The sequence below is a fragment of the Sminthopsis crassicaudata genome, chromosome 3 (assembly GCF_048593235.1).
Source record: "Sminthopsis crassicaudata isolate SCR6 chromosome 3, ASM4859323v1, whole genome shotgun sequence".
NCBI classification, from domain to species: Eukaryota; Metazoa; Chordata; class Mammalia; order Dasyuromorphia; family Dasyuridae; genus Sminthopsis; species Sminthopsis crassicaudata.
This window is the reverse complement of record NC_133619.1, coordinates 408,815,106-408,827,182: the sequence shown is the minus strand read 5'-3', so window position 1 is coordinate 408,827,182 and position 12,077 is coordinate 408,815,106. Positions and strand designations below refer to the sequence as shown.

At 34.2% G+C, this 12,077-nt stretch overlaps 1 protein-coding gene across 1 annotated transcript in view; it reads right to left on the bottom strand.

Annotated features, from left to right (window-relative positions):
* Window positions 1–12,077, bottom strand: part of DNAH7 (dynein axonemal heavy chain 7) — a 278,808-nt gene that overhangs the window by 220,019 nt on the left and 46,712 nt on the right. Inside the window, exon 9 of the mRNA XM_074302814.1 lies at window positions 1,312–1,431. Within this exon, the coding sequence (XP_074158915.1) occupies window positions 1,312–1,431 (120 nt within the window). The remainder of the gene's footprint in view (window positions 1–1,311; window positions 1,432–12,077) is intronic.

The following is a 12,077-nucleotide window of genomic DNA, read 5'->3' as shown; positions in this document are numbered from 1 at the left end:
TAATCAATTTACATATATTTTAAAGATAATAATTGTTTTCTATCTTCCTTCTTTATCTATAAACTAATTCTTCTTACAGTCACAAAATTGTAATTTGAAACAACAATAACAACAAAAAAACCTGTTTTTTCAAACCATGTATTAATGCTTCCTATGTGGAAAAAATAATAAACAAAGGTCTACAATTCTACAGAAAAAGAGACTCTTCCTTAATATTCTTGGAAGATAATTTCCATGCGGCTTTTGAAAAATAGTGCTTGGTGATATATATCTTTCTATTACTATTGGTAAAAACAACTTTTGATTCACAAATTGAACCTCTCAGTTTTTTATTTCATAGACCAAGGAGAATTTAGTCTGACAGTGTTTGAGAACAAACTTTTTAGCATCAGCAACTTTTTAAAAGTGAGGTCAGTCAGAAGAGGAGCTAACATTTTTTTAACCTTGTGTCAGCTGAATTGGAAGGACATATCTTTCATAAGAGCAGATTCTGTTTCCTATTCTGCTTTTTCACCTCAGCCTCCACTCCATTCACAAACAGCAATAGTCCAGTGCCTTGCATACAGCAAGTTCCAGTAAGTTTTTATTGACTAAGGATTCATAACTTCTTTGAATTCTTGATGCCTAGCTCGTCCTGAGGAGCTACTATTAGCAGAAGAATAAGAACAGACAGAGAATGATAATGACATTTTAACAATTTCTATATAGTCACAATAGCAGGGAAACATCTGGCTATCTAGAATCAGCCATAGCTATAGTGAAATAACTGGGGCACTGAATTTAGAGAGTGCTGACAACAATACTTTTAGTCATTTGACAGCATGGAAACAACCAAGCTTTATAGTTCATTAGCAATAATTATCAGTTAAAATACAAAGCTCCTAGATCTGGTGATCCACCCAGCAGCAAGCTTGCAATGTTGTCCCAAGGTCTCTGTTTCTCCTCCTCACTCAGAGCCTGTTATCCACAATCTGCCTTCTCAACTATGAATACACCACATTCTTGCAGCTTGTTTGAAATGTAATTTAAGGTACTTACTCCAAGAATACAAATTTTTAATTTTGATACTAAATAAAGTAAGATCCTTATAAGTATCCAATTAACAAACTGTTGCAAAGGTCTGACTATTCTTCTCTTAAAGCCATGCTATTTTCATATTCTGAGCAGAAGTGATTTGAATTTTTAAAACAAGATATGTTCTGAACTATCATTTGACTCATTCCAGAACAAATTTCTTTTTTTTAAATAAAACTAACAAATATAAATTATTCTTTGTTCAATATGAAAGTGAGTTTACATATTCAACCATACACTTTAAGTAGTGTCTCTTTGGCAGATTCCATGTGTTTCATGACGATGTTCTGGAAGACTGACAGCTCCATTGCCTCCTGGCGATTATGAAATTCTTCCACATCGATTAAACGTAATTTTCTGCAAAGAATAAAAATGGATACTAATGAGTAGTCACAGCCATAACTTTGTCTTGTATATGTTAATTATTTTCTATTGCTAACAACATGTTTAGAGGGCATATTCTCAAGTTTAACCAATAAAATTATATTCTTAATCATGTAGTTTTTTTTATCAGTTTTTGTATAAACTCCAAGAGGTATTCATCACTCTGCCAAGATTTAGAAAATCCAATATTTAACAGGATAAAATATGTGGGTGGTGCTTTCTCAATGACTCTCAGTTCTCTTCTAAAAAGAAGACAAAGAGAATATAAAAGTTCCACGATTGCCAACCAGAGACCAGAATCTCATCTAAAGAGAAAGGAGAATTATGATATCAAATGAGTTACTAGTGCCTCCTCATAAGACATGGAAAAGGGATTTAATTAAAATAGAGAAACCCTCTTTTAGGGGATACCTAACTTTTAGGTCTCTTTCCATGGCTGCACACTAGCAGAGTAAGGAGAATTTAAAAGTCACTACCTGACTTATTGTTGGCATTTTGTACTCCTACATTCCCACAATATCTTTATATCAATTCAATTCAATTTGACCAAAATATATTAAGCACTTGCTATGTGCAAGGCATTATTATGCCAGGTGGACTCTGGGCATTAAGGAAGGAAGGAAGGAAAGAAAGAAAGAAAGAAAGAAAGAAAGAAAGAAAGAAAGAAAGAAAGAAAGAAAGAAAGAAAGAAAGAAAGAAAGAAAGAAAGAAAGAAAGAAAGAAAGAAAGAAAGAAAGAAAGAAAGAAAGAAAGAAAGAAAGAAAGAGGGAGGGAGGGAAGGAGGGAGAGAAGGGGGAGGGAAGGGGGGAGGAAGGAGGGAGGGAGGGATATGCAAATAAGCAAATATATACAGTAATACAAAGTATATACAGTATATACAGAAATACAAAGTAATTCAAAGAGAGAGAACACTGATTAAAATCTATTCTGGAATTTGTCATCTGAGCTGAAAGCACAGGATTCTAACAATCAAAGTTGAGGAATGAGTATATTCTACATGAGGAGCCATTTACTCAAAGGCATAGAAACAGGAAATGAGAAATCACATGTGATAAAGAGTTAACAGGTTAGTTTGACTAGCACACAGGACATGAAAAATGAGAAAAGTCATAGGAAATTATCAGAATGGTAAATGGGAAGCAGTTTTTGGAAGGCTAAAAAAGCCAGGTTATATTTTATATTTTATTCTAAAGTCAATTTGGGAGCCACTGAAGATTAAAAGTTGAGGAGTGATATAATCACACACACACACACACACACACACACACACACACACACACACACACATATATATATTTTTTTAGGAATATCAGTATGGCAAATGCATGAAGGAAGAACTGGAGATGTGGAGACCACAGTAAGTGATCAATAAGTAAGGCACAATAATTTAGGCAACAGGTAAAAGTAGCCTGAAACCATAAATGTTATAAGTGAAGAAAAATGAAAGAAAAAAAAAGAAAACAGTCATAATATTCATTCAAATAAATATTATAATAGATAGATGAGAGTATTTATTTAGAGCTTATTCTAGAGTCAGAACCAAGATGATAGAATACAGGCAGCAACCCAGTTGAACTCTTCCAATATTCCTATAGAGACAATTTTAAAATAACTCTGCAAAGCAAATTTTGGAGTGGTGGAGGCAATTTTAAAAAATCAGAATGAGATATTTTTCTAGCCTAAGACATCTTAGCAACTCCACAGGAAGGGTCTGTAACAACAGGGTAGGGGCTTGCCCAAAGCACAGAAGCAGCACTACTGGGGACCTTGAAGTCAACTGCCACAGCAACAGCAGCTTTGAGAGCTCTTAGGCCACACAATTGTTCATGAAGAGATTACAGGAGATAATGCTGATTCGCAGTTCATAATTCCAAGATGGAGAAGAATTAGTGATTGTGGTTGCAGGGCAGCAGGGACCTTTTCTAGATTAAAAACCAGAGTGCGGAGCAAGACAGCAGTGATCACACCTCTCCCTTGGACCATATTCCCTTGGAATCCCAGAACTAGTTCTGAAAACAATAACATGGAAAGAGCCTGAAACAGTGCCTCCATGACCAGGGCCCAACTTTATCAAAATCAAGACATAGACTGGAAAAATGATCAAACAACAACAAAAAGAACTTGACCATTTAAAAAGGCTACTATTATGGCAGGGAAGACAAAGACAACAAAGGAAGAAAACAATATAAAAACTAAGTAAAGGTTCAAAGAAAATGTTTGTTGGACCCAAGAAGAATTCCTGAAAGAATTAAAGAAAAAAAAAAGAATAGTAAGAAAATGAGAATGATGCAAGAAAAATTATGAAAAGAGAATTAACATCTTAGAAAAGGAAGCACAAAAGTACTGAAGCTAAAATAGATTTAATTAAAAGATAATCAAATAAACTATATTATATTTAAAAGTTATCATAGAACATGAAGTAATGTCAATATTAAACATATGAACCAAGCTCTAAAGCATCTAAATATATAAATTAAAAGATAAATGAATTACAAGGGGAAATAGACAATAAAACCATACTAGTGGGGGACTTTAACTTCCCCCGTCAAAAGAAGACAAATCTAACCAAAAATAAGTAAAAAGAAGTCAAGAAGGTAAATAAAATCTTAGAATAAACTAGAATGACAGACTTCTGGAAAGAATTGAATGGAAAGAAAAATAAAAGATACTTTTTTTGTCAGTTATGCATTGTATATATACAAAACTGATCATATATTTGAACATAAAAATCTTATAGTCAAATAAAAAAAATAGAAATGATAAATGCATTATTTTCAGATTATAATGTAATAAAAATTACATTTAATAAAGGACTATGGAAATACAAATTAAAAAGTAATTGAAAAATAAACTAATCTTAAAAATGAGTGGATCAAAGAATAAATAGAAACAATAAATAGGTTTATAAAATAATAATGAGACAACATATCAAAACACATGAGAGGCATCAAAAGCAATAATTAAAGGAAAATTTAAGTCTTTTAATGTTTATATTTTATACATATCATATATATATATATATATATATATATATATATATATATGTCCAGACTTAACTATCACCTGCTTGGGAAAGGTGGTCTATGTTCACCATAAGGAACAAATTTATTCTGTTTATGGGGGAAATCTGGGAAAGCCAATTCTGAGATACCACCTTAAGCCTATCAGATTGGGAAAAATTATTTTTTAAAAAAGGAAAATTACAAATGCTGGAGGGAAAGTGGAAAACCTGAGATATTAACACAATGTTGGTAGAATTGTGAAATGATCCAACCATTTTGGAGAACAATTTGGAATTATGCACAAAGAGTTACAAAAATGTGTATATGTTTTGACTCAAGACTACCATTATTCAAGTCTGTTTTTCAAGATGATGAAAAAATGAAAATATATACATTCTAAAATATTCATGTCAATCCTCTTTGTATAATAATTAGAAATTGAAGGGATGTCCACTAATTGAAAAATGACTAAATAATTTGTGGCAGTGGTCATAAGTAAAACAGACTTTTGAGGAAGGATGAGAGAGAGAAGGAGGAGGAGGAGGAAAAGAAAAAGAAAAAGAAAAAGGAGGAGGAGAAGGAAGAAGAGAAGAAGAAGGAAGAGGAAGAGGAGGAGGAGGAGGAGGAGGAGGAGGAGGAGGAGGAGGAGGAGGAGGAGAAGCAAAAGAAAGGAGGAGGAGAAATAGAACATAGGTAAATGCAGTTAGTAATCATAATGATGAATGTGAATGATTTGAGCTCCCTTATAAAACAGAAGTATATAGCAGAATGGATTAGAAACCAGCATCCCACAATATGTTGTTTATAAGACATATTTTGTTTCAAAAAGTACACCCAGTTAAAATTAAGGGCTAGAACAGAATCTAAAATGCTTTAGCTGAAGTAAAAAAGTCAGGGGTAATAATCATAATATTAGACAAAACAAAAGTAAAAAGAGATAATCAACAAAATTACCTTTTTCCTAAAAGATGCTATAGATGATAAAGAATCAAAAAATTACAGTAAGTTTCTCTGATAAAAGCCTAATTTCTTTTTTTTTTTTCACTTTCAAATATTTATTGACTACATATCATGAATAAAACACTTTGCTATATGTTTTAGAAAATTAAATAAAGCAACATTTTAACTTATATTCCCATTTAATTTTGTGTTTTCTTAATAACATCTTTACTATAACAATTTTACATATGAGTTCACTGAGACTAAGAGCGAGGAAGGATTTACTTGGCCATAGACAGATAACATAATAACTTAAAAAAATATGTTAGCATCAGAGTAGATAAACTATTTAAAAGCCTAATTTCTTAAATATATAAGGAACTGAGTCAAGTTTATAAAAATAAGAGTCATTCCCCAATTGATAAATGTTCAAGGGATATAAACAGGCAGTTTTCACAAAAAGAAATCAAAGCTACCTATAGTTATATGAAAAATGTTATAAATTACTGAGTAGAAAAATGTAAATCAAAACAACTCTTGAGACATCACTTCACACTTCTTAGAAATGATACATGCTACAGGGGGTGAAGGAAAATATATTATTAATGAATTGTTGATAAAGTTGTAAACTGCCTAATCATTCTGAAAAACAATTTGCCAAAAGGACTCTAAAACTGCACATACCCCTTTAAAAAAGGAAAGGAAAAAAAACCTTTATGTACAAAAATATTTATAGTAGCTCTTTTTTGTAATGGCAAAGAATTGAAAACTGAGGGGATATAATTGTAGACAAGTAGATGGATAGTGGTCTATGCTAGGAACTCTCCAATCAGAATTGAGATATCTAAAGGATGGGAAAGTCACTTAATATTTTTTGCTTTATATTTTTATTAGTATTTTTCCAAATTATATGCAAAGACAATTTTAAGCCTTCATTTAAAAATATTTCATTTTTCCAAACTTCATGTAAAACTTTTTTTTTACATTTTAAAAAATATTTTGAGTTATAGATTTGATATGAATTATAAATCAGCTAATCTGCAAAACATATTTCCATATTAGTTAAAATTGTGAAAAAAGAAACTCAGAAAGGAACAACACACACATACAAAATAATAAAGTGAAAAATATATGCTTCAATCAGCATTCAAAGTATCTGTTGTTTTTTTTTTTTTTTTGTTTGTTTGTTTGTTTGGATGTGGATATCATTTTTTTTCCCTGAATACTTTGTACTTGTCTTGGATATTTGTGTTGCTGAGAAGAGCAGAGCCATTCATGGTTGATTATGACACAATGTTGCTGATGCCGTGTATAATGTATTCCTGGTTCTGCTCATTTCACTTTGTATGAGTTCATATAAACCTTTCTATATTTTTCTGAAATCTTATTCATTTTAATTGCATAATAATATTCCATTACAGTCACATAATATATTCATATACCACAGCTTGTTCAGCCATTCCCCAATTGATGGGCATCCCCTCAATTTCTAATATTTTGCCAAATGAAAAGGGCTTCTAAAAACATTTTTGCACATGTGGGTTCTTTTCCCTTTTTTATGGTATTAGAATATTTAGAATACATATCTAGTAGTGATATTGCTGGATTAAAGGCTATGGCTACTTTTACAGCCCTTTGAGAATGGTTCCAAATTGCTCTTCAGAATAGTTGAATCAGCTCACAAAGCCACAAATAAATTAGTGCACTATTTTCCCACATTCCAAGATTTATCATTTTCCTTCTTTTTTTTGTTAGCCAATTTGGTTAGAATTGGGTTTAATTTGCATTTCTATAATCAAAAATAATTTAGAGTACTTCATATGCCCATAGATAGTTTTGATTTCTTCATCTGAAAACTTCCTCTTCATGTCCTTTGACCATTTATTAATTGGGGAATGGCTTGTAGTCTTATAAATTTGATTCAGTTCTCTATATATTTGGGAAATTAGGCCTTTAGCAGAGACACTTGCTATAAAGATTGTTTCCCAGTTTTCTGCTTTTTTATCTATTCCTAACTACATTGTTTTGTGTAAAAACTTTGGCTTTTTATAATCAAAATTGTTTTATATTTCACAATGCTTTCTATCTTTAGTCATCAACTTGTAGCTCCCTTTAAGAATGTGGATAACTTTTAGCAAGGTATAATTTTCTTTCTTATCTTTCTTATTTAAGTTTACGGTACTTTTGCTTTGCCTGAAATCAGGATTATCCTTCTTTTTTTTTTTTTTTTTTTCTTCTTCTTCTTCTTCTTCAGCTACAGCACACTAGATTCTAATCCAGCCCCTTACTTTTACTCATGTGTGTTCTCTGCTTCAAATGCTTGGAAACAGCATACTATAGGATTCTGATTTTTGATTCACTTTGTTATCCATTTCTTTTTTATGGGAGATGTCACTCGATATACATTCATAGTCACAATTACTAAGTCGGTATTTCCCTCCAATTTATTTTTCCTCCTGTTTATTTTCTTTCAATCTTTTCCTTTTTTTGCCTCATCTACCAACTTCCCTGATCTTTTCTCCTGTCAATTCCCCATCACCAATACCACCACTACTCCACCTAATCCTGCCACCTTTACTAACCTTCCTTCCTACTTTCCTGTCTTGGGGCCCGGTTGGCTTTAGTAGAGACCTATCTCTCTCATTGGTTCCCCAATGAGCTCTTGTCAGAATGTCTCCAGCCAGCCTCAGTCTCTAGCTCCCTCTGAATCCAAAGCCTCCAGCCAGCTTGAAGGTAGCCGAGGGAATGACTCAGACTCTGCCTCCAAGAGTGTGGGATTATGGGTTTCCCAAAATTCAATCCTAGTTGTGAATCTCCCAGAAGTCCATGAGCAGACTTTTCTTTTAGACTTGTGAATCTCCCCACTGAAACCCTGGCTCTCCGAATCTCCTCGAGCTTCCCTGAATTCTCTCCTTGACTCAATCCTGACTCCTTATATCCTCCCAGAGAGTAGGCTTGTGGGTACTCCCTAGGCTTTTGGGAGCTCCTTAAAAGTATGCTCTCTTAAAGGTGTAAATCTCATGTGTGGATCAATGAGCTAACTCCTTTAAAGGTGTAAACTCCTTTAAAGGTGTGAACTAAGTGCATAAGTACCTTGTAAGAATATTAACAGAAAATAAATTTCTATATTCAACTGATTGTGTATATCATTCCATCTTTGAGGCAATACTGATGAGGGTAAAGTTCAAGCAATGCTGATCACCCACACATCTTCCTTCCTTTCTGTCTGTCTTGACCCCTCATAGACTCTTCCCCTTACTTCCTTGTCAGGTAAGAGAGATTTCGATATACTACTGATTGTGCATATCATTTCCTCTTTGAACGAACCCTAAGGAGAGTAACATTTAAGCCATATTCATCCCCACCCTCCCTTTTTCTCTTCCACTATAATAGTAAAAGTAAACTCCAATCTTCATACCTCTTCCTTCCTTCTGCATCCAGTGCACCTTCCTTTTTACCTGTTTATACTTCTCTTGAGTCTTGATATCAGAGGTCAAATTTTGAGTTTAATCCTTCTATGAACTTGAAATCATATTTTATTGAATGATTCTTTTCCCCCTTGTATTATGCTTAATCTTGGTTGTAATCCTCACTCTTTTGCCTTATAGGATATCATATTCTGTGAACTCTGATCCTTTAATGTTGCCACTGCCAAGTCCTGTGTAATCCTGATTGTGACTCTGATATTTGAATTGTTACTTTCCAGCCACTTGTAATTTTTTTCACGTGATAGTTCTGAAATTTGCCTATATTACTACTTGGGATTTTTATTTTGGGATCAGTTTTCTGAGGTAGTAGATGAATTACTTTCAATGACTATTTTACCCATTGGTTCTAGGACATCAATTCAGTAGGGTTTTTTTTGGTTTTTTTGGTTTTTTTGGTTTTTTTTTTTAATAATTTCTTGAAAGATGAGGTCCAAATTCTCCTTTTGATTATAGCTTTCAAGTAGTCCAATGATTTTTATATTCTCTCTGCATCTGTTTCCAAAGTCCATTATTTTTCCCATGAGGCATTTTACATTTTCTTCCATTTTTTTCCATTCTTTTAAATTTGTTTAATTCTTAATGTCTTATAGACATTATTGTCAAGCTTCCACTTGCCCAATTCTAAATTTTAAGGTATTGTTTTCCTCAATTATCTTTTGTACTTTCTTTTCTATTTGGCTGACTATACTCTTTAAGGGTCTTTTTCTTCAGGGGACTTTTGTAGCTCTTTTTCCATTTGACCATTTCTACTTTTTAAGCAGTTTTCCAAGCTGTCGACTCTTTTTTTCATAATTTTCTTGTACCACTCATTTCTTTTCCCAATTCTTCTTCTATATCTCTTTTATTTTTAAGCAACTTTTTGAGCTCTTTTATGAGTTTGGACTTCTATGGGTTGCATGGGCTTGAGACCATTTCCCATTCTTCTATGGGGTTTTGTCCATAGGTGTTTTAAAATCATTGTCTTGTTCTGGGTTTGTGTCTTGATCATCTCTGTAACTATAACAACTTTCTATGTTTAGATTCTCTTCTTTGCTCCTTTTGGGGAATGTGAGGAAGCGTTTTCCTTTCTTTTAAATTTGAACTCTGCTCCCAGGATAAGTAGAATACTATCTCAGGTTTTCTTTGTCAGTGGCTATAGATTCTGTTTACCTAGTGCTGTACTGATGCTGCCCTGAGGCCCAAGGAGGACCTTCATGTCTGGTGTTGTTCTGAGAGTGGGATAAGAGGTAATTGGAATTTCTGTAGAAAGTCTGGAACTCACCTGGTGCTGAGCTGGAGTCCTAGTGATGGTGACTGGCTTGTGCTGAGATCTAGGAAGGTGTTTTTGTATTTTCCCAGGGCTATACTGAAGCATGTAGAGGCTTGGCTTGCTGGAGGATACCTCTCCATCCAGGGATTGCATCATAGCCTGTGGTAGTCCAGCCCCTGGAGGATGCCTGCCCACCCAGGGTACAGTGGAAGCACAGGGAGGTCTGGCCACTGCCACCTGCTTACCTGAGACCTTCCCAAAACACACAGAGATCCCATTGCAGGAGGATGCCTGCCCACCCAGGGTACAGTGGAAGCACAGGGAGGTCTGGCCATTGCCACCTGCTTACCTGAGACCTTCCCAAAACACACAGAGATCCCATTGCAGGAGGATGCCTGCCTGCTCCAGGGCTATACCAAAGTCCATGGTGTCTTACCAGGCTGAAATTTCCTGGTCTCCTCACTATGCCAAGGCATGTAGCAGATTGGGTATTGGCATTTGCTCACTTTATCACTCAGGATTTCCTGCTGGTTTGCTAAGATGAGATTTACTGCTGGCTTTTTGGGAAGCTTCCTGTCCTGGACTGCACTTACTCTTACTCAGTGAGACAGACCCTTCTTGCCAATCCTGCAGGTTTTCTGAACTAATAGATTGTTTCACTCCATTTTCTGCTGGTTTCATTGCTCTGAGTCCTGTCTTGTGATGCTATTTTCTGGTTGCCTGGAGGAGTTACAATAATTCATGACTTACTCTGCCATTTTGGCTCCCCTTTTAAACAATTATCACTGTTTCAAGGAATCAGCATATCTGGAGGAGATATCTTTTTGGAGGAGAACATTTAATTTTCTTTTAATGAATGAAATGACTGTTTGAAATCAGTCAGTAAAAGGACTGCATATTCTCTATACTTTTCAGTCTCTGTGATTCTGAAGATAAGTTCTGCTATGGATGTCATTTGTGAAAGCCTGACATTCCCTCCTCATTTTCATCAAGGACATCTTTGATTCATACATATATCATTCTTACAAATATTTTATATTAGTGGCCTGTGAACCAGCTCATGTGGCAAAATTTTCTATATTTACTCCATTTACCTTCCCAGATCTGTCACGTGTTACCCAAATGATCTTAGACAAGTTTCTTAACTTCTCTAGGTCTCAGTTTCCTCAATTGTAAAATGCAGGAGATAAAATAGATAGTTAATGAGCCCTGTTTTCCAGTTCTAGATGTACTACCCCATGATCATATAGCTTTTTTCATGGTAAATATAAGATATATATTTAATTTTTGTTTTTCTGCTCATATTTCTGCTACTCAAGAATCAGCTTCCCTCAGCTCCAGCCTTTCTAACCCTGACTTTTGGCAAGTTCCTTGTTCAAGGCAAAGCTTGGAAGGATTTTGTTTTGCAACAGTTATAAAACCTACAGTAGTATTTAAGGTTCACCCTTTGGGAATCAGTTTCTATGAAAGAAATCAACAATGAAAATACTTTTCTAACTAGTTCCAGAAAGATTATAAAAACCCATCTGTCTCAGAAAAGTTTGAGCCAACTCACTAATATGGAAATACTATGAACCTTATCATGAATATCTTGCAATTAAAGAACACCCAAGAGAATAAGAAAGTGAGATTCAAGATCTATTGTGCTGATTCAGCAGGATAACAGACTGACTTCCATTACATCCTCTATATCCTACTACAAACTCCTCTTGTTTTATAACTTGAATCACAGAATCAGATCACAAGATTTGAATTACAAAGGACTATAACAGCTATCCCAAGCCATCCATGAAAGAAATCTCCTATAAAGGACCCTCAATAATTCATGTATATAGCCTCTGCCTGATGACTACTAAAGAAGGAGAACACAGCATCTTTCTTAGTAGTCCATTCCAATTCTGAGCAGATCTAATTGTTGGAAAGTTGGCTTGTTTTGTTCAA